This window comes from Tribolium madens, unplaced genomic scaffold (genome assembly GCF_015345945.1).
Source record: "Tribolium madens isolate multiple individuals breed KSU strain unplaced genomic scaffold, Tmad_KSU_1.1 Scaffold_20;HRSCAF=117;Tcas5.2_LG4, whole genome shotgun sequence".
Lineage (NCBI taxonomy): Eukaryota > Metazoa > Arthropoda > Insecta > Coleoptera > Tenebrionidae > Tribolium > Tribolium madens.
This window is the reverse complement of record NW_025400985.1, coordinates 8,991,163-9,014,546: the sequence shown is the minus strand read 5'-3', so window position 1 is coordinate 9,014,546 and position 23,384 is coordinate 8,991,163. Positions and strand designations below refer to the sequence as shown.

Genomic DNA, 23,384 nt, shown 5'->3' with positions numbered 1-23,384 from the left:
CTCGAGTTATTTCAAGCAACAGGAACAAGCCAACAAGAAAAACTAAAAATAAGTGTTGACAATATCTGGAGTGGTAGGAATGGCCGAAAGGAGTGTTCCTGCTGAGCTTTCGCGAGCTTTTGCAGAAATATGCGACTCAATCAAACCGGAAATGGTTTGGTATCGTTTTAAGCTAGTTAGGAGACCGACTCATCTCAAGTAAACAGCGACTAGAAAATTAGCGTAGGAAGCTCAATTGGCGCCGGCGCCTTCTCCCGTTGCACAACAGCTTTCGTCCGAAAGAAAGAGACGCCGATATGTCTAAAAATCGCGAAATGTGTTAGTGGGAGGGGATGAATTTCCACCTCTCTACATTCGCAGTTTCACTGAAGATTCGGTTTAGAACGTGCGCGTCAAATTTCATCTCGAAATCGATTAATTAAAAGCCCTCACGAATTTTCAAAAGCGGTCCAAGCCGTTTCGATCGATTTTTGGCGTGAGCTTTCAGTGATTCGAGAAACGATGGCCGGGTGTGTGCTTTAAACTCTTGTTTATGGCAGCAAATCTGCGGAGGATTTTGACAGGACCCACCCCTTGCTCTTTTCAAACGAGTTGAATAAATCGCGCTTCAATGTCGAGCTATAAGAGAAGAGACTTTACGGAAAGGGTGTAAACGACCACCCTTGCACTCTTTGCGGCATCTACGGAAGAATGAAAGGAGATTTTGATAAACCCTACGGGGATGTTGTCAAATTTTGTCTACTGTTAGGATGTCTAGTCAGCTGTGGTAAGCTGACCAATTTTGGAAAACCTTGTGCTTGAATCGCTTTGGTGCATGTCTGTGAGAAAAAGCCAAGATTAGCCCTCGAGAATCTTAGCCAAATGTCACACCCTAGTGTCAAAATCGCTTCCTACAAACGAAAGTTGCGAAATATTGATCAGTTCAGTGGGCCTCGCCTTTACTGAATGAACCATTCATTGAGGCCTTGCTAGTCCGCAAACTCAGTTTACTACGATTTGAATGTTACGCAATAATATTTTCATTTTTTAATTATATTTGTTGCTAATTTGTTCTAAGTGGATTTATTTCCAACACCACAATTTGAAAAATTTACTCATAACATATATTCAAAGTATAATTACTTTTAAATAATTTTTACTCTTCTCTCTAACGGGACACACATTATCCATTATTCAAATTGCCATCAATTAAACACTTACAGGTTTCCTATCTGCAAGTTTATGCAAATTGAAAAAAATATGTTTACGTTTGCCGCCACTGTCTAATTATTGTCTTCATAATGACAGTTTCTGGTTATAGCTTCAGACGTAAGGCAAGACATTCTGGTTCGTAATTGATAACTAGTTTTCAGGTATAAGAACGTTAATTGCTTTTAATTTTAAATATTTTTCTACCATTCCTTTTAATTTTATTAGATGTAGCTGTGGGAAGCTGCAAATACGTTGGGTGGCCCCACTGAAAGCATATTTAACATATTTACTATTTTTCTTAATTGAGACTGGCTGCATTTAACTACCAGGGGAAATTCCAAAACTGGTTGCAATTTCTTACTTACAAAGAGAAAAAACGATTGATTTAAATTTAGGTTTTATTTTTTTGACAAAACTTAAAAAGAAATAAATGTAAGTCCTGTGGAGTTAACTTCATTCTAAGTTACCTTTTATATTAATTCCAAATATCTTTTCATCTTATCGGAAAATCTTAATGTACACTTTGGAGCTCTTAACTATATTATATGCATATTTATGCGCAATTGAAGTAACCGGTCTGAATTTAAAAGCAATACTTGAAATATCCCAGACACCATCCGCACACACCCATAAGTTCTTTTCTTACATCTTAATGGAATCTGACTCTTATGTTAAAATTCATTTCAAAACTAATAAAGTTAAAAACAAAAGAGCATATTTCTTTCTCTAATTGAAGAGTATACCTACTATCTATTACCACCCACAAAATTATTAAAATATAGATTTTTAAAATCAATATTGTTATGATGAAAAATAAGAAATTCATGTATATACTATACCATTATATTTTGAAAAAGATGCTCGTTTCAGAAAAGGTCATTTAAAAAAATCAAATGCCTAAATATGAAAAAAATATATAAAAGCTATTCTCAATATTTTAAAAAAATCATTTAACAAAAACATTGCTAAAGACACAGCACTGAATTTTGTTTTCATTAATGGCGATTAATGTGCAAAGTACGAGTATGAGGTACTATCTGAAATTTTAAACTAAGGGTAGCTAACAAGAAGGAAATGAAGTCTAAAGTGTTTTTTAAAAATGGTTTTGAATTCCTTTTCGTAATCCTTATCGACCTGTTTTTTCTCGAAAATATATTTACTCAAAATCAAGTTATTAAGGTCGTCCAGTTTTGAAATAAAAGCATGTTTTCTAAAGTTTTAACAAAATTATGTTATTAGACTATTTAAGGTTTGAATCTAATTGCCATTTATTAACCCAAACCTGTCCATTTTTAAAGTTCTTTGCAACCTAAAAGAGTTTATTTTTAAATAAGGAAAATTTTCAATAAGTTATTGTATCTTTTTATTTTTAAGTTTTTATTAAAGTTAATTTCAATGTTAATGAAATTAGAAATTGTTAATTTTCGAAAACAAAGAAATAAATTATAAACACTTTGTTATGTAAATGAGTTTATTTTTACCTACTTACAGAGCTATCGGCATAGAACAAACGATTCTAATGTTGTTATCAATCAATCAAACTCAATTCGTGAAAATATCTTCTCATCAACGACGGAAAATACCAGGATGCATAAACAATTTAAGAATGACTAATCTTTTAACAAATAGATCACAACTAACAATTACAGTATTTTACTTGGCAAAAACTTGAAATCTTCATTGGTGTCACTGGACTGGATTTATTCATCACAAGTTCATTGTGACTAAATATGATGAACTGGCTTTTAATTAAAAACTTTTTTCTTGTCGCATACTATCAACATTCCTGCACAGCAGATCCACTATTAAGTTCCTATTTCTGGTGTGTAAGGCGTCTATTAATAGCCCAGCATCTTAATTAGAATCATTCTTCAACAAGTCTATAATAAAAATGTTGTATTCCAGTACGATGTGCTGGAGAAGTGACCTCGAGCCCGATAATAACAGCACCACCTCATCGAGGTGCCGCCCGCCAAATGTACGGGTCGGGGTCGTTACGACCCCCCGGCACCAAACCGATCTACGCCACTGGCCAAAGACAACACGGCGTTAGAACTACAATCAGTCCAGACCAAATTAATCCAAGACGAATTTTTCTACCGCCACTTCAGTCATACCCTATTGTACCCTATCCCATACCCATGAGGGAGTATGACAGGTACTCAGGGTACCCCATTTTTAATTATAAGGATTTTTTATCGAGTTTACCGTCGTCGAGTAATATGGATCGGCCGTCAAATAGGGGTATGTATGGGGGCCGGTTGGAGTACTCAGAAGGACGCCCCAATCACGGTCTAGTCAGGACACGCTACCCCTTCGATTACGGTTTTATTCCCGGCAGAGGGTTACCCCCAGACCCCAATCCCCGACGTTTGGGACGATTCCCGAGTAAAAGCGGGTTTTTGAATAAAAATAACGACATGAAATTAAAATTTCCTGAAGAAGACGATGAGAAACAGTTGGAAGAAACGTACGGACACCCGTGTGGGGAGGGGTGTGCTCCGGGGGAGTTTCTATGTGTGGCAAGTTGTATTTGTATAAATGAAAAAAACAGGTGGGTTTTTTGGCAATTGGGTGTTATCGAGTACCTATTTTTGGCTTGTTAAAGGTGTGATGGGCAGGAAGACTGTGATAATGAAGAAGATGAATTAGAATGTGGTGAAATTGAATCGCAACGTAATGTCAAATGTGAGGCTAATGAAAATTTTATACGTTGTCCGGGATCCGGAAAGTGTATTTTGAGAAGTTGGTTGTGTGATGGTGACGATGATTGTGGGGACTTTTCAGATGAAACGCATTGTGGTGAGTTGGATGTTATTTTTTATGAAATTGACCTACAGTAAAGAGTATTTCCTTACTTTGTAAAATGAAACTTTAATCCCGAAACCAACAAAGTGTTCGGCGTTTAATTTCAAAGTTATCTTCCAGACGCACGAGTGTTTAACGATCTCGTGATAATTTTTATTTACAATATATTTCTAAGAAGTGATTGATAAAAACAATTTAACAGTGCCAAAAAATAATATAATCATGTTGTCTTTAGATAAAGGGTCAAAGATTACAAACATTTAGACACGAAAACTATTTAAAAAAAATATGATAATAGTCGGTAACATACTTTGTTCTTCGAATAATTAAATTAATTCACAGAAGTAGTTACAAAATGATAATTGAAAAATATCATTTCTGTTTTAAACAAAACTGTTGTCTTTTGTACTTGTTAACAAATTAGTATTTTATCTTATATGTATAGAATACATACAGGGTATCCCAACTATCACATCAACACAATTTTAGAATTTTGAATATTGTTAAATTTGTAAAAAAAAACAACTTTATTTCACAGTTTATTACTTGTTGCTTAAGAAGAAATTAATACAATATATGTATATATTTAATGGCTTTTTATCATTGGGATTGAGGACAAATAAATATTGTTATTAAAATAATGTCGGTCACGATTATAATTAAAAACAAACTTCCAAACTGTGTATTGTTTTGTAGTCCGGTCAAAATAGACATTTCAAATAACTAAAATTCCGACAGAGCTAAATTTTGGTGGAGATCTTGGGTACACCATTAGGAATAAAGTGTCAAAAGTCCCCATCGATAATTAATTTTTATTTATTTGTCCTCAATCCCAATGATAAAAAAGCCAGTAAATAGAAGTTAGGACGAAACTAAATTAACAAAGTATATGTATTTTAATTAATTTAGTGTAGAAAATAGATGCGATTTTAGAATTTGTGTTTAATTTGGAACCTAATTTTAAAGGCCAAAAGGTAAAAACGATGAGGGGTGTGTTTTCGTCAAATATACAGTCTGTCCCAGCGAGTTGAAAAAGTCCATTACTGACCTTTAAATGGTAAAATTAAAAAAAAAATATAGGACATTGATAGATACTAATCTGGTCCATCGGCTAAAATTATTTTCAACTATACAGCGTGTCTCAAAAATAAGTTACAATACAAACTTGTGTTCTTTTTTAATGTAACACCTTATGTTTCTTACCGTTTTTGGATGTAGATTTTTATGACAATGTTTTAAACTTTTATTGGTCGATTTTGCTTAGTTTTAAAAATAAGACGATTTCTTCGACGAAAACATGCACTTTTTAAAAAATTATTACACAAAAACTAAGACATCTAGAAATATTTTTTTACTACCGCGAAGAAGAAGGTACAAGCTACAGTGGGATCAAAAAGTCTGTCCAAGCAAGCGTAGAAATTTAAAACGTATGTCTGTGGAAGTTAAAATGTCATAATGACAAATGAGAAATGTCAAAATAATTTTTATGTAAATTATAACAGGAAACCGTAAAATAATTTTTTGACATCTAGATAACATATGAACTGCCATCCTCATCTAGGACACCTACTTGATAGAAAGACTTTTTGATCGCACTGTATAAGGTTGTAACATTTTATTAGTGTTTTGCATTTGCAAAGAAAAAAAAATGAAGGCGTTTCTTAAAAGTTCGATAACTTAAAAAATTTAAATGAAACACCCTACTTATTGTTTTTGCATTTAAAAGATTATTAAAGTGTCTTTCTAAAATTATTTACTTTTAGGTGTTTATAATCAATAACTAAAAAGATATTTAACGTTAAACATTAAAAAATAATAATTACTATTGTTTCAGTAGCCAAAAAGTGCACAGTTGAAAGAAATATCACTTAATAATCACATTTGTATTAAACTAAATCCATTATTCTTTATTTCTACAATCAAATAATTCAAATTTCAGTATTTATAACGGCTTTTACAATCTCTAGATAAATCAACGGATAAGTGATACATTGTGGAATTACTATGGTTTCCATAGTATCAACAGTGCCCAGATATTGATAGGCATTATTGCTACAATTAATATTGAATGTTAAATATCTTTTCATTTATCAATTCTAGACATTAAAAGTTTACTTTTTTAGATAGATAATTTATTAATCTATTAGATGCAAAAATAAAAAATAGGGTGTTCCATTCAATTAAGTTATTTAACTTTCAACAAACTTCTTCATTTATTAATCTTTACAAATACAAAACACTAAAAAATTGCTACAGCTTTAAATTCTGTAGTTTCTTCTTTGCAGAAGTAAGAAAAAATTTGTTCTAGCTGTCTTAGTTTTTGTATAATAATTTTTTTAAAAGTGCATGTTTTCGTTAAAAAAACTTAACTCTTATTTCTAAAACTAAGTGAAATCGACAAATAAAAGTTTAAAATATTGTTTTAAAAGGCTACATCCAAAAATGCCAAGACACATAATGTGTTTCATTGAGAAAAACACAAGTTTGTCTCGTGACTTATTTTTGGAACATGCTGTATGGTTGAAAATAATTTTAGGTGTTGCACTAGATGTATCTATCAATGTCCTATACATTTTTTTTTAATTTTACCATTTAAAGGTCATTAATGGACTTTTTCAACTTGCTGGGACACCCTGTATATTCCATGGAATAGTTGTATTACGAAGGAGAAAAGTGTATCTTTTTCTCCCGCAGGTGTGTAAGCTACTGCCCGAGAATTGTAGAGGACAGTAACCACCTGGAATGGAAAAGAAACTTTCCTCTAGTGTAACACATATAATTTTTCCTACGATCCAGCATGAAAAACTTCAAAAATAACATTTTTTTTTGATATCTCTGTTTCCTGAAAAGTTACATACCTATATTTTCAATGTACCTGATTTTGACAGATGAGGGAAGAAAAGTTTTAAAAATTTTACCTCTCTGGGAAGTAATTGGTCACTTTCCTTTCGAAGATTATGGTAGAAAAACTTACTTTCTGTTTGCATTAGAATGTTAATATGCCAAAGAAGAACTATGAGGGTCCTATCCATCTTAACTTTTATTAATTTTAGAAAACTTAATTTTGAATGCTGATTGTACAAGAGAAACCGTATTGACCATTACAATTAAAAAAAAAAACTACAATAAAAACCATTTCACTGAAAGTCATTCTCATTTTTGTTCCTTTTGCTAGGCCTTTCAAATTGAGTACATCCTGTACTTTATACAGTATTAATCTATGTAGAAGAAAAGAAAAAATTGATAAGCGACTGTATGTGTTAAAGCCGATATGCTTTCCCGTACAAACATTTTCTCCTTTCCAGGTTATACAGTAAATTGTAGTTCAGACCAATTCGAATGTGCCAACGGCCTATGTATACCAAAGACATGGCTTTGTGATAACGACAACGACTGTAAGGATTTTTCAGACGAATTGAACTGCACGAAAACAGCAGGGTAAGCAACCAATCTATGTTTATAACCCCGTCGCCCCATCAGCCTAATGGATGCAATTAAGATATCTGTTACACCCACCCTACCGATGTATTTTTAGGCATTTTAGCAAAATAATAGTTGATTTATTTTATTCGCTATACAGGTAAACTTGGCTGGGGCATCGGTCTCCATAGTAACCCAACCACCCTCTTTCCATCGATCGACGCCGCCTACAGTGCCATTTTAACGTATCTCCCATTATCTGCTGTTTTGGCCCTTAAATATCATTTTTATGCACGTTTCAAGGAATGCACCCGACACAAATCTAAATAAATTTTTAGAAATTATCCTGAAAACCACCCCTTAGAAATGTCTCTTCTTTCAGATGTTCCGAGGACGAGTTTGAATGTAGCGACGAGTCTTGTATTTCTTTAAGTTGGAAGTGTGACCGCCAAGTCGATTGTTCTGACGGTTCAGACGAACGTGATTGTGGTACGTACCACGACACCAACTTGGGTACAAATAAAAACAACCCCTTTCCAGACATAACACCACCCTATTGCAACGAAGGCGAATTTGAGTGTGCCTCTAAGCAATGCATCAAATTAAAGTTCAAATGCGATGGCGACAAAGACTGTGATGATTGGAGCGATGAAGATGATTGCGGAAAAGCTCCAGGAAATTGTGTTTCGGGCGAATTCAAGTAAACCAGTCAAAAATGATGAAAAAGTTTAACTCAATTAATATTTTGAAGGTGTAACAGCGGCAAATGTATTCCTGAAAGATACAGATGTGATAAGCAAGAAGACTGTGAAGAAAAAGAAGACGAAGCTAATTGTGATTATTCTTTAGCGCGGTCGTGTTCTCCTGATGAACACACTTGTAGCAATGGTGCTTGTATTTTGGTAGGTTTATTCTCTTTGGTTTAAGACAATTTTGAATGAATTTCAACAGAAAACATGGGTCTGTGATGGTTACAATGATTGTCCACAAGGCGAAGATGAATCCAAATGTGAGATAGTCTGCGATGAATCGAAATTTTCTTGCAGTGGTCACGGTATCAACGACACTGCGACCGAATTTTGCATCAGCAGAAAACACGTATGTGATGGCAAAAAAGACTGTCCGAAAGGGGAAGACGAGAGTGGTTGTCCCACTAAACGAGAGTGTGAAACGAATACGAATTGTACCCAACTGTGTATCACCACAGCGGACGGGAAAAAAGGGTGTGATTGCATACCTGGCTACAAGCTCGCTTCTGACGGAATAACGTAAAACTTTGTTGTGCTTTTGGTCCAAAACTATTTTTTGTTAACAGGTGTGAAGACATAAATGAGTGTTTATACGCAACAGATCCGGTGTGTTCCCAGACTTGTAATAACACTCAAGGGAGTTTTAGATGTGGTTGTATGACGGGTTATGTGCTGCGACCTGATTTGAGGACTTGTAAAGCAATTGGTGACCCTCCGACTCTCCTGTTTGCAAATCGGATTGACATCAGACAGGTATTGACTTGAATTAAACCCCAAAAACAAAAAAAATATTTTTCTAAGGTGTCATTACAGGTGTCTTTGAGCAACAGTAAATACACCCCGATTTTGAAAGGCCTCCACAATGCTATAGCTCTCGATTATCACTACAACAAAAAACTGATATTTTGGTCGGACGTCTCAATGGATGTAATAAGAAGAGCAACAATGAACGGTTCTGATATCACAGACATAATCAAGTGGGGACTTCAATCCCCTGGCGGTGTCGCTTTGGATTGGATTCACGATTTGATTTTTTGGACTGACTCAGGCACTCGTCGCATTGAAGTTGCCAGTTTGGATGGTAAACACAGGGCGATTATAGCCGGGAATGACATCGACAAACCTCGAGCGATAACAGTCCACCCTGGCGAAGCCTACGTTTTTTGGACTGATTGGGGTCCCAACCCTAAAATCGAACGCGCAGAAATGGACGGAAGCAACCGGAGAAGTATCATAAACGAGTCCGTATTTTGGCCAAACGGCCTCACTTTGGACTACACCTCGAATAGGATTTATTGGGCCGATGCCAAACATAACGTCATTGAAACAGCATTGTTTAATGGGAATGATCGACGAAAAGTGATCAGTAAGGGACTACCACATCCTTTCGCCCTCACTATCTTCGAGGATGCTATTTATTGGACTGACTGGCATACGAAATCGATCTCGACGGCGAATAAAGCAACAGGGGCCGGTTTGAGGACCATCCACTCGCACCTTCACTTTCCGATGGATATTCATAGTTACCATCCGCAAAGGCAGCCCAAATACCCCAACAGGTGTGGCAATAACAACGGCGGATGTGCCCACTTGTGTTTACCGAAGCGGAAGTCGTACACGTGTGTGTGCCGCATGGGCCAAAAACTAAAATCTGATAAGAAATCCTGTCAAAAGCCTGAAAAGTTGCTCATTTTTGCACGCAAAAAGGATTTGAGGATCAAACATTTGGACAACAATGCGGTGCATCAACACTCGATGGTATGACGCCAAGTGATATTTACGTTGTCCAATGTTGTTCTTTCTCAGGTGATTCCCCTCGATGGGGTTAAATCAGCAGTGGCCATTGCTTGGGATTCCGAAAGTGATTACATTTTCTGGACGGACGTCGAACGTGACACTATTAATCGTGCTCTCTGGAACGGTTCCAATCAAGAAGTTATCGTATACTCCAATATCGGTGAGTTTGAGATTTATTACTTTATATTAACAGGTGTTGACGGCTATAAATTCAGTTACACCGGCCGGTTTGGCTCTGGATTGGCTAACTAATAAAATTTATTGGACGGATGCTGATACTACAAGAATTGAAGTGGCGAAAACCAACGGGGAGATGAGGAGTCTCCTGGTCTGGGATAATTTATACAAGCCGAGAGATATTGTCGTTGACCCTATTGGTAAAAATAAGAAAATTCTTTTGGAAATTTGTTAAATTTGTGATTAGGTGGCTACATGTATTGGTCAGATTGGGCCGAATCCCCAAAAATTGAAAGGGCTGCGATGGACGGAACCATGAGATCGGTTATCGTAAGTAGCAACTTAACCTGGCCCAATGGGCTTGCCATAGACCACAGTGCTGGCAAAATCTATTGGGCTGATGGTGGCACCAAGGCGATCGAGTGTTCTAATTTTGATGGTTCAAAGCGGAAAACGATCATAGGTAAATAAACATTTCAAACACTAGTTTTTTGCTTATTATTTAACTTGCAGAAGGGCCAGAATTACCTCACCCTTTCGGACTTGATGTTTTCGAAAATTATATTTACTGGACCGATTGGCGCACTCTGACAATCGAGAGAGCTAACAAAAATACCGGTTTAAATCGAACCATCTTAGCGTCGGATATAACCGATTTAATGGATGTGCGAGTCTTTCACCGGAACCGCAAAATGATTAAAACCCCTTGTGGCACCAAAAACGGAGGTTGTACCCATTTGTGCCTTCTTAAACCGAAAAATAACCACACTTGTGCTTGCCCCACTGGCATAAAACTGGAAGAAGACGGCAAAACTTGTGCCAACGGCCCGATTAATTTCCTAATCCTCGCTCACAGAAACGTCATCAGACAAATATCACTTGATGTTCCATACATTGCCGATGTAGTGTTACCTCTACCTCCTCTCAAACTAGTGACTTCAGTTGACGTCGACCGAAAAACTGGCGAAATCTACTGGATCGATCAGGCTGAAGATGTGATCCAGAAAAGCACCCGCGATGGCCAAAACGCTAAACTCATCATTACGCACAAATTGCAAACTCCTGAAGGAATCGCAGTGGATTCAACCGGTCGTAAAATTTACTGGACCGATGGCGAAAGAAACAGTGTTGAAGTGGTAGAACTCGATGGCTCAAACCGTAAAGTACTTTTCAGTACTAATCTAGATAACCCTCGAGCTATCACTCTGCACTACCACCACGGACTCATGTTTTGGTCCGATTGGGGTAAAAAGGCCAAAATTGAGGTCGCACAAATGGACGGAACTAAACGAAAAGCCTTGATAACTGAAGGTTTAGTGTGGCCAAATGGATTAGCTATCGATCGACCTACTGAACGACTTTACTGGAACGACGCCAAGTTGCATACTATTGAATCGAGTGATTTGAAAGGACATGACCGGAAGATTATTGTGACCGAAGCCCCACACCCATATGGGTTAGTGGTGGTCGGCAGTCATATTTATTGGACGGATTGGCAAACGCAAGCTTTGCATAGAGCTGATAAGAACAATGGGACTGATAAGGCGAAAATCCGGGAAAAATTGGATGGGTTGATGGATGTGAGGTCGGTGCAAAGTGACAATATTGCGGAAAATGCTTGTGGGACTAACAATGGAGGATGTTCCCATTTGTGTCTGCGGAATTCCGGAGGTTTTAGCTGTACGTGTCCCACTGGGATTAAAATGTCGAAAAAGAACCCAAAAGTGTGTGAAAAACAACCATCGACATATCTGCTTCTAGCAACACGTTTCGCTTTGAATAGAATTAGTCTCGACACTGACGATCTCTGGGATGTAACACTCCCCATCGAAGATGTCAACAATGTGATTGATGTTGATTTTCATTGGGAAAAACGCTTGATTTATTACACTGATATTGGGAATAACGTGATACAAAGTGTGAACATGTTTAATTTATCTGATATCAAGAATATAGTCCATTCGAACTTATCCTCCCCTGATGGAATTGCCGTTGATTGGATCGCAAACAACATCTACTGGACAAACACCGGAAACAAAGTGATAGAAGTGGCGAAAATTGACGGAAGTCATCGCAAAACTATCATTTCGACTAATCTGCAAGACCCACGTTCTATTGCGGTGTTTCCGCGAAAAGGTTATCTGTATTGGACTGATTGGGGAAAACCAAAAATCGAACGATCGTTCCTCGATGGTTCCGATCGAAGAATTTTGATAAATGAACAGTTGAGTTTCCCAATTGGACTTGCAATTGATTTTGTTGACAAACGCCTCTACTGGATTGATGCCACTCTCAATGAAGAACGAATTGAAACTTCGGATCTCCATGGTCGCAATAGAGTTGTTTTAGATATACCACAGACTCATCCTTTCTCCTTGACCCAATTTGGAGAACATATTTATTGGACGGATTGGGTCCATAAAACAGTCGCTCGAGCTGATAAAACATCGGGAAAAGACGTAGTAATAGTACGGTCGTACTTAGAAGCCGCCATGGGTTTATCGATGGTTACAGCTAGTCGGCAGTCGGGTTGGAACCCATGTGCTGTCAATAACGGTGGTTGTCCTCATTTATGTTTCTTCAAACAGAAGAATTACACTTGTGGGTGTCCCAACGACCATAGTAAATGTGTAGAAGGCGAACCCAAAAATCCGGTTCCGAATAAATGTCCTGGTGGTTCCTACAAATGCGATTATGATGATGATGACGATGAGGATTTGTACAACCCGACTAATATAAGAGATTTGGATGAAACTCCGGAACAATCATCGGGTGAACATTGGAACCGGTTTTACATAATGACTTTGGTGCCAATGCTTTGTATAATTTTGTTGTGCATAATTTTGGTGGGATTTTTGCTTTTCAAAAAAGGGAAAAAGAAGTATTTGTATGCGACTGGGAGAAGTTTCTCCAACCCTAATTATTACTCATCTGGGAATGAGCCGGGAGTTGCTGCGGCTTCCGGTGATCGCAAACAGTTTATTTGGAAAAAATTAAAATACGACAAGTCACAAGTGAGTAGTGAACATTGTGTGAAATTTGTTTTTGAACTGTGTTTCACAGGAACGAGTTTATGAAGAAACTGCTGGAACAAACAGTCCTGAAATAGCAAGTCTCATTCCAACAATTTTAACTCCTTGCAGTTCCAACTGTGAAACTGTTACTCCGGAATTGGAAAGGTCTCCTTCAGTAACACCACTCCATAAAATTGAAATGGTTCAAGCACTTCAGACAGATGCTTAAAGCGAGACATACATATAGTCACCTATTTAAATTAAAAACGAATAAAAAACAGAAACTTGCATTTTAACTGCACTATTGTTGTAAATAATAATTTAAAAGAAAAAGAAAATTGTCAAATTAAGGTGACTGACAATAAAACCACATTTAAAATAGTTCAATTTGACGATACACAAATGTATAACACTTGCGGTAAGTAAGTAATTATGTGCCAAAGAAACCAGAAAGATTACAAAAAATTTACTTAAAGGTTGCCAAAGTAGAAGAAATTTATCGTTTTTAATGTCAGACGGGACACAATCCGGTACATCCCTTTAATTTCGGGTGGTAAAAAAAGTAAATTAATTGTGGTCTTTGAAAACGCGAAAATTTTGTATTTTTCTACAATTTTACTATTTTTTTCTTGTTTTTGGAGATACAAAGTCCCGAGAAACTGAGATATTTTATTATTATAGCACGGTTAGAGATACTACCTATAACAATAACGTTTCATTTGTTACTCATATATTTATGATGGAGAGGATAATTGTTAAATTTTATTATTTGTTACTTTGTCAATAAAGAATATTCTCTTTACTTTTTTTTGATAAAGATATATGAGTGTACTTAACTATTCCAATAGATGTTACATATCTCGTTAAAAAGGGCAAGTTGTTTATAAAAGAAAACTATAATTGTTTTTCCGTTTGTAAGACAATTAAACTGTTTCTGTATGTAACTTCATATCACGTCGCTCAGCATTTTCCGTTGAAATGAAATTAAAAAATGACACCCAAAAACCCTTCTCATATGTACTTATGAATGAATGGTAAGAAACTTAGAGTAATATTTTTTTATAAATAGTATGCTGGTGTTTACAAACTAAGACTGACTGATAGGATTTGTTAACCAAGTAATCAAAACAAATTGTACTTAAATATTTTGTACATGATACAAAATATTTAAATATATTTTTCTGTATGAAGCAAGGTATGTGTGTTACTGAGGAAAAAAGTTGACACTATATATATTTAAAAAAACAAACATATTCATAAAGTTGAACCGCATAGGGCTCAAGGCGATTTAACTCAAATGAATATTTTGTGATAGGACGATTCATAACGAAGAGTTAAATTTTTGTAAATGTAATTCGTTAGGCGTAATCATCTTCCATTGTAAATAAGGAATTCAAAATCAACCGACTAGTTTATTTTCAATTCCTACTGTGAAAAGATCCATCAATATTAAATTTTAGCTCAATAATTATACTAATAAATAATAAAGAAACGAACTGGCTCAAAAATGATTTACTAATAACAACAATTATACAACCTGTTTTTAATTTCGTTTATAGAGAAACGTCTAAGAAGGGATTATATCTGATTACGAAAATTAATATTGTTATATTCTGTTATATGAACCATTACAATATTAATAACTCAGTAAGTAGATATGTTCTAAATCAATGTTTTAAACTGTAAGACATAATGTTAGCCATTATTTATGTTTATACCTATAAGTCATGCAATCTATAGATTCATGAATCTTGTCGAGCCTCCGGTGAGAAACATGATAATAAACGATGTATTTTAAATGTTTAAAAGTATTTTACTCATTTCAATGCAAAAAATTAACTCTCCTTTAATACTATCCCAACATATTTACCTTGACAGATTGATGTGCTCTTTTGCAATACTTAATACTCGTATCAATGTATTTTTTTTTACTTCTTATTGAATTTACAAGTTCCTTAATGAAATGATTTTTTTCTAGATGTGCTTTAAATTTAAAGATGTTAGAGGTTAAGCAATCAAATTTTACACAATAGTATTATTAGTTGCATATATAAAAACTTTGAATGACCATAATTTTTGCTTACTTATGAAATGGAAAGGTAGTTAAAGGTCTAATTAAATTAGGCAATTATCCAGTGTTAAAATATCACACATTTCCAATTATAATAGATTTATTTAAAAAAAGAAAAAAACAAGTCACATTAACATAGTCAATATTTATTTCTTATATACGTCTGTATTCACAAAAACGTGAAAAATTAATACTGAGAGTTCTCTTGGGCGACATCTTTCCTCGAGTCCGTCACAATAAATTGCACATCGGCCCCCACAGTCTCCATTCCCCCTGTTTGCCTTCCCATATAGCGACACATGAGATCAGAAATTCCCGGATTTAAAGAATATTTCTTCTTGCCACTTCTCATCCTATTTGCGAACAAATCATATCGTTCTGTCTTCTTCCACAAATAATAGAATTGCACTAATTCACCGACATGACGAGTGGTAACTCTGTATTTCTGAATAAGAAAAAAATTCTTCCCAAAACTTAAGAGCCCCTTCTCGAAGTTCCTACACTCCTCCTCGCTCCAAACGCTCAACTTTTCTGGATTTTTCGTCTGACTGGCGCTGAGGTCCTGGAAGGCACTCTCAACGTTATGTCTGTGTTTTTGCAAAATGTACAAAGCTTCCTCATCGTCCCTTAAATGGTTCCCCATTGGGATTAGAAGTTTTGTGATTGAAGATATCCTCCTCAGGAAGTTTTCCACACTTTCTGAGTCTATGATAAATGGATCCCACAGAAGCTCATCCTCTTTTGTATACTCACTGAAATCGCTTAAATACTTTGGAATCCTAGCTTGGTAATGGTTGCCAACGCGAGCTTTCTTCCGAAATTGTTCATCAGATTCACTATCATCCTCGCCACTGTGTGAATTCTGGTCTGATTTTGTTGAAAGTTGGTCGAGTGACTCCACTATTTGTTGCTCAATTTGTTCAGAATAAATAGAATTTCCATTAGTTTTAGGGCTATCCTCTGAAGGCACTAAATTATCTTCTAATATTGACTGAAAATCGGATTTTTGCTTATTCTCATCACCGTTAGAGTAATTTAAAGAGCTGAAGAATTTGATTGAGGGGCCGCTGTCTTCATCCGAAAATGGAGCTTCTGCCATCATACCGTCCTTATTTCTTGCTAAAAAGTCTCATTTTTTGTCTTTAAAAAGCTACAAAAAAAATTAAAGATTTTTAAAACTCGCAGGTTTGGTCATAACTTACGTATACTCACGTTTTTCACCCATATCTTACATAAATTGTACTGAAAAATATAAAGGAAGTTTAAAAATTAACCAAAAATATGTTTCTTTTATTGCACTATCATAAATCTTATCGTAAAAAATAAATAAAATTGTGGTTACGTGAGTGAAACACGAAGATTTGAGGTTATAAACAAAGAAGAAGGGCGCCAAATTTAAACATCAATTTCTTGATAGAACATTTAGCTTTACCCTCCCTCGGCTTTACCTTATTTTACTTTATTTTGTCATAACACTCATAACACCTAAAAATAAATAATTATATATTTTCTGTGTTATTGCTTCTACCTACATAAATTCAATTTATAGTCAAAATTCTTAATATTCATTTAATTTTTGAGAATATAATTGCTAATTAGGTTGTTAATAAATTTTATGGATGGAAACGTTTTTTTTTATTGCAAGTCATTAATACAAATAAATTAATTGTTCATGAAAGTTTCTACTATAAGCAAATGGAAATTTTTCATTAAATTTAAAACGCGTTCAAAAATAATGTCATTTGAACACCCAAAACCGAAAATAAAAGAAAAGGTCATTAGTGGTCAATAAATTTATCTACCAAAGAACATCAAATAAATTGCTGCCGTTAATCCTAGCCGACCTAAAGGCCTGCTTCCTGCGCGCTTAGTGTTACTCTTCATTTCGAAAAAATCTCCTCGTCCGGGGAAAAATGATTTATCATGGTAATTCCTTGCGTCAGCGTTTATCCGGAGTATAAATAAAAGGTATATATTTCTCGGCGGAGAACTTGTTTTTATTTAATAAGAGTAGCAGCGATATAATCTAAAAATCGACTTTAGAGAGCTCCGATGCCGATTCACTATTATTAGATTATTAATTAATTTTGATGGATGTTGGAGACCGACATACGTGTGCTAAAGGAAAATTCTTACGATTTTTTTATAACATATCACTTCCGACACATTAATTGCCTCGACAGGACTGATTTAATTAAATGGCAAAGAAGTGCTTTAAAGCAATGTTCGTTTCGTAACCTGTGTAATTATTATAATCCTGTCAATAGTCAAAGTCAAGTTGAATGGAACACGAAGAGAAATCACGTGAAAAATTACTGGAGAATTTTACGATTTTATTACAATCATTAATTGCCATTATTTTCTTGCAAGACTTTTCCTCCTAGTTTAACTAGTGACACATGAACTCTTCGCCTCCGGACATGCAAATGTTGTTTTCCCATTTCTGCGCGCACGATAAATAAGTATGAATTTAAAGTAATAAACGAAGAAAAATGTTAAGAGGGGATTTATGTTAAGTAATGCGGCGGTTAGACAACGAGCAAATTATCGACAGGGCAATGTAATTTAATTCTTGGTTGCGATCATGCTATTTCTTCGGCTATTAAGTAGCTACGATGAGTTGTTTCCGGCCAATGTCGATTCAATAAATCAACCATCAAAAGCAAAACCAATTAAATGCGAAAAGCCGACGTAAAAATACATACAGTTCAATGCAATTTTCGATAAACATATTTTCTTGAATTTTTAAAGAAATTTATTGAAAACACGCAGTTTTAAACCCGTTGACCTGTTATTAAATCTCTCATTACATCGCGTCTATAATAATCTCGATAATAATCAATTACTTTTCCACCTACGGCCTATAGAAACGTATAAACATTAATTAAACCTATTGTTTAAGATATTAAAAAGTGTTTGCATAAATTTACCTATACTAAATATGTATGAAAATTAAATAGTAACAATTGTGTTAGTGGCACAAATAACTATGATTTCAGAAAACAATACAAGATTTAATTGAATAATATTTGTTTTAATTTACAACAAAGAAAAATAAGCGCAATTAAAAATTACCATTTTTTATTATTTGGACTAATTTTGTTCGTAATCACATTATGTCTATATGGTTAGAGTATAGCTGTCTGACTTTTTTAATATTTATTTTTCAAACAACTTCAGTTTAAAGAACTTTTCAGCTTCGAATAAATAATATACGACTTTCAATGTCATAAGGTTTAGGTCATTCGTATGTGAAATAAGTGTCTCTGAGGTCATTGTGAAATTTGAAATTTAAATTATTCGAATTACAATAAAAATTTTCGATTTTTCCCTTTTTACTAGGATATAGTTACTAAATTAAAAAACATCAGGCCCCTTACCTCTGCCTAATAATAAATAAATAAAACAATAACTTTCAACAATCCTAACAAAAACTTTAATATCTTTCTCTCAAGAATTGAACCCAAGTCTCATTACTTAACATTGAAAATAGAGCACTCAAAGATGAAACTTGTATGAACATTAGTCTAATTGTAAACTAGTTCTTGCTGAGATATCTTTATATTAGGTGTTCTGTTTTACAACATGCTTTATCATGTTTTTGCTGTTAAGAATTATTGTAAACTCGATGTAAAATAAATTAGATTAAACAAAAAGCAAAACGAAGCTAAATTACTATAGAAAATTAACAAACAGCCAAAAAATACAATTTGTTAAATTACCCAACCTTATGCAGTCATCAAACTCCGCATTCTACAAAGTACTATCACTTCTTATGTATAGTAACCATAAAAAGTCATTACGATTTGAATTATTACAAGAACAAGTGCAAAAAACCGCTCTTTCCAAGCCGCGTTTCCTCCCTTGTCATGTTATTGACACCAAAACTGGCGCAAATGTAGCTCATATTCATTGCAAACATCGAGAAAGTAATAATATTGACTGATCATTGCATTCGTTGACCCCAAATAAATTCCAAATACAGACCTACAATTTTTGGTGGTAATAAAACAGAAAGCTTGATGCCTGCTAATCTCGCAGAATTACTACTTTGTTCGGACGAAACTAGATTAAAAATAAAATGATTTAGTAGCGCTTTTTGTTCTTTGAAAATAATAAATCATAAGAAAGGAAGTGTTACGCGCCGAAATGCGTTCCGAGGATATGAAAAATGAAAGATAAAATTGCCACGGGCAATCGAAGTTGGGCCATGCAGTCTGGCACTTACTCTGACATACATCCACGAACTCGTTCGAGAACTTGTCAAATTCCTCCACTTTCCAACGACATTCGTGGACTTCTGACAGACAATCGGAAGATTTTCGTGACAATATTGTGACATGAAAAAAAATGCAAGAATGGAAATGTTGCTAAAAAATAAAAACACTAACCAACAGACAACACTTTGGTTCTAAACCTTCCCCAACATAAATAGCAGCAATCTTTTCTAAATACAAAACGTTAAACAAAACCAAAAAAGGAATCATGGAGAGCCCCGAAAGAGAAAGGCAGGCATTAAATCATCCGGTATCATCTTTTGATAGAGATACTTTTATTCACGTATCTGAGATGATTTCACTGTTCAAGACTACAATCTGTAGCAATTCGTGACCTACAATCATTTGGATCAGCACAATTTTTTATTCATAAGATTTTTCCTCTTCTTGTGAATCATCAGAAGTAATAAAATCGGTGAAAATTTCTTATTTTGTAACCTACTTAAACTCCACCTTGTAACTCCTTTTGTTAATTTTTAATCACAAACAAAAAGCCTTTCTTTGCGACTGGTAGCCGATAAAGGAAACACGTAGTTGGAAAAGTTTTGCCATTGAAACACTTGTAAATCTATTTATGGGCAGAAGAATCTTATTCTGAATTAAAAAAAAAACAAACCCTGAAGGTCTTGAAACTTGACATTTAAACTGTTAAAATTATCATAAAAACTATTAAAGCGGCACGAGTCTTGTCTTTTCTTTTTCATATATGCAAATAACAAATTTCCATGTGACTAGTCGGCCTTCCTGTCATGTTACTCTTATCGTTTAACATTCCTACAAATTTCTTATCCACGTGAGAGTTGATTGATATAAATGCGTAAAAATGCTTTCTATTTGAATCTATTAAAATTAATTTGTGTAACCTTTGACGAGATTTAAAACGTTTTGGTAATTTACTTTCTTTCGTGTCAATGTTTCGCAATCAGAAAATCGTCTGGAATTGTCTAGAAAGTGTGGATAAATGACCGAAAAGCTCCACAGGCATCAAGTGTTATTTCCAAGTCTCGTGTACTCAGCGTGCGTGCTTTTGCTGCATATTTAGCAATAATTAATATCTACTAACTCTACAGGTATTCTGCTTTAATTGTGCCACAACCGGGATTCGACCCTGGCGTTCTTGAGCATGCAAAGGTAATCGACTAGAAAAATTCAGTGTTCTGTTTCAAGAAAAACAACATCCTTGTCGGAAAATTATCAACGGAACTATCTCTTTCCGTTCCGACTATACCTTAAATATATTATTACACTTCTTGAACGGTTGCAATTGCTACGTCACTCGTAATACTAGCGAGAAAAACTCAGATCATTTCACGGCACTTCCTTATTTTAATATAAACGTTTCCGTGATTCTCACGGTGTCAACATTCCTTGTTTAGATCATGCAAGTGTTAAAAATGGCTTCAGATATAGATTTATCTTCAGTGAATAACGAATTATGCAAAATTATTTCAGAGATAGGACTTATTAACCTTCAACAAAACAGTTAGTTGCTTATAAGGTTGCAACTTACTAAACTATGCAAATTTTAATTTTCTCTGCTTTCTATCAAATCTACTCATTTATAATTTTAGTATATTGCCTAACGGTGTTGTCATTACTTAATATTTGTCTAATATCAACTATAAAAACTTTCTTCACAAAATTAACAATTCTATAGCAGTAACAAAATAAAATTTAAATGTTTTCAATTTATTTTGGTTTTACAATTTTCTATTCAATTCCACAATATCAAAATATGTATAAATGATATGTATTTTTTTCAAAAAAATAGGATTACCTTCCTACTGTTTTTTCTAACAAAACATCTGCTTTATAAATATTTAAACATATTTGTTCTTTTAATTTTTTATCATCAATTTACCTACGATACTGCAATAATAAATAAAAATGCTTTGATAAAAATGTAATCAAATATAGTATGTGACGCAGGGATAATACCTAGGTGGGTACCTATATTGAAATGTTATTTTTGACATTTATTAAACAATACGATTAGTAAATAAAAATTGATTAAAATATCAAGATAAAATAACAAAAATCCAAATTACCGTCAAGGCCCCTTCTGACTCTATAAGCTTTTAACAATTTTTTGTTTTTAGGTTTCCTCTATAAGAGTAAAAACGCTACTTTTTTCTTTAATAAAAGTGAAAAAATGTCTGCGTTTTGATCCTTAACCAGATCTAATACGCCACGGCTTATTTTAATTCGATGAAAGTCATCGAAAGTAATTTTCATTGAAAATTGTGTGAGTTTGCTCTTAACATGAGAAGCAAATTTATTGTGACGGGCTTATTGTTAAGCTCCCGCCCGAGAAAGTGTCTTAATTAAACTCATAATGCCACGTTCATTTTCATTATTTTCGTTTGCAGTGTAAGTTACAACATAATCTCCGAATTTCCCTGCGAGCTTTTTCCGAAAATCCACGCAATGTCATCGACGTCACTTTCACAAATATTTGTAAAACGTGTATTTTTTTCCGATTCGTTCAAACATCGCCAAGAAGGGAAAAGTCAGAGGTGAGGTAATGAGGGATTTATCTTATATGCCACATTCGTGATTCTACTGCGTGATAATTACTACATGGGAGTGGACGTCTTTGAGATTTTTGACCGAAAATTTAAACGAAAATCGGAATCTGAAAGCAAAACGGAATATTTGAACCACGCTTTATTTATGCGAAACATTAAAATTCATATCAGATTGATTTGAGTAATTTTGTTCGATTTGGTAACTTTCTTCTTACAAGTTCAAATTTTTGACCTCAAGGTAAATGTTAATGCACAAAATTTCACAAATACATAAAGCTAATTTAATCAAATGCCAATCTGAGAACTGATGCAATAAAAATCCCTTCAAATAATTGTTATGATTAATCTTAGCCAACAATCGTTTTATTTGTTTTAGCAACAACAGGATTACTCATCACTTAAATATTTATTCCCTTTCCCTTTCACTAGATAACAATGATAAACCACAATCGATAAAACTTAGCCCTCTAAGGTACTATTGATCAAAGTGCAATTATTTCTGTTGCTGTACTTTTTATTCAAATTTGTCATAATTTGTCAACCGGCAACCTGGTTTTTTCTTTTATTTGATGCCAGTAAGCATGACGAAGGTCATATTTATAAACAAAGGAAAAATAATTTCTAAATTTTGATTTAGAAAATTACCTTAGAATAAATCGAACTAATTTTAATTCGCGATGGTCGCTGATGTAACGTTTAATTTGCATTGTTGTTTTACGGAAAATAAGATTTGCACACCTCAAAATCACTGCGTCTGCTTTTATGGTTTTGGTTGCTCAAAGCAAATTTCAAATAAAATAATGAATAATATAGTGACAATCAGAACTTCTGGTTCAAATCATGTTATTTTTTATATTTTTAAAACTTATTTAAACATCCAAATAGAAATTCCCAAACTAAAACTCTGAAACATCTTACGCCTACAGGGTTAGCAAACCAAAATTTTGTTATCCTTTCTCTAAAACTATCTCTTCATAATTTAATTAATTATAAATGTATTTTTACATATTCAAGATAGTAAGCAAATGCACCACTTTAAATAGCAAAAATTTCTGTCCCATGACATTACCTTTTAATAACGAATCTGTAATAATCATAAATCTACAGACTTTCATCGTCCAATTTTGTATTTATTTTCACATCAAAAATTGTTAAAATAGTCTTCTGTAATTACGCAAAACGCCAAAATTAAAGAATTTCTATTACAAATATTTTTACAAAATCTTTGCTAGTTGCTGCGGTGGTCTTAAATTTGTAAAAACAATTGTGTAATTTACATTACACGCCACTGGCCAACCAAAAAGAACGATGACTTGTGAATTTAATTTTTTTCCTGTTGTATATTTTTAGAG

General features: G+C 34.2%; 2 protein-coding genes across 6 annotated transcripts; one reads left to right on the top strand and one right to left on the bottom strand.

Annotated features, from left to right (window-relative positions):
• Nucleotides 1-371: 371 nt before the first annotated feature.
• LOC123004871 (low-density lipoprotein receptor-related protein 4) lies at nt 372-14,964 on the top strand. 3 transcript variants are annotated; one of them, XM_044398370.1, is made up of 15 exons: nt 372-766; nt 3,097-3,745; nt 3,800-3,993; nt 7,305-7,437; nt 7,802-7,908; nt 7,960-8,119; nt 8,171-8,321; nt 8,371-8,687; nt 8,735-8,921; nt 8,982-9,926; nt 9,975-10,125; nt 10,181-10,342; nt 10,390-10,605; nt 10,656-13,156; nt 13,206-14,964. In XM_044398370.1, exons 1-15 carry the CDS (start codon nt 691-693, stop codon nt 13,383-13,385), a joined length of 6,129 nt encoding a protein of 2,042 aa, XP_044254305.1. In that variant the 5' UTR covers nt 372-690; the 3' UTR covers nt 13,386-14,964. The 3 variants fall into 3 exon arrangements, with proteins under 3 accessions (XP_044254305.1, XP_044254304.1, XP_044254302.1); XM_044398369.1 differs by having other exon boundaries at nt 8,970-9,926; XM_044398367.1 differs by having other exon boundaries at nt 7,802-8,119.
• Nucleotides 14,965-15,357: 393 nt separating this feature from the next.
• On the bottom strand, nt 15,358-16,587 carry LOC123005336 (mesoderm induction early response protein 1-like). Of its 3 annotated transcripts, XM_044399030.1 has the most exons (3): nt 16,440-16,587; nt 15,981-16,377; nt 15,358-15,932 (listed from the first exon to the last, which is right to left on the bottom strand). In XM_044399030.1, exons 2-3 carry the CDS (start codon nt 16,327-16,329, stop codon nt 15,415-15,417), a joined length of 867 nt encoding a protein of 288 aa, XP_044254965.1. In that variant the 5' UTR covers nt 16,330-16,377; nt 16,440-16,587; the 3' UTR covers nt 15,358-15,414. The 3 variants fall into 3 exon arrangements, with proteins under 3 accessions (XP_044254965.1, XP_044254964.1, XP_044254963.1); XM_044399029.1 differs by having other exon boundaries at nt 15,358-16,377; nt 16,430-16,587; XM_044399028.1 differs by having other exon boundaries at nt 15,358-16,377.
• Nucleotides 16,588-23,384: the final 6,797 nt, after the last annotated feature.

Bases quoted from the DNA above. Each gene is read 5' to 3' on its own strand.
- LOC123004871 (XM_044398367.1), top strand. From the start codon at position 691: ATGAAAGGAGATTTTGATAAACCCTACGGGGATGTTGTCAAATTTTGT. The intron at 8,688-8,734 runs GTAAAACTTTGT...TTTTGTTAACAG, and splicing joins CTCGCTTCTGACGGAATAAC to GTGTGAAGACATAAATGAGT. The intron at 10,606-10,655 runs GTAAATAAACAT...TTTAACTTGCAG, and splicing joins AAAGCGGAAAACGATCATAG to AAGGGCCAGAATTACCTCAC.
- LOC123005336 (XM_044399029.1), bottom strand. From the start codon at position 16,329: ATGATGGCAGAAGCTCCATTTTCGGATGAAGACAGCGGCCCCTCAATC.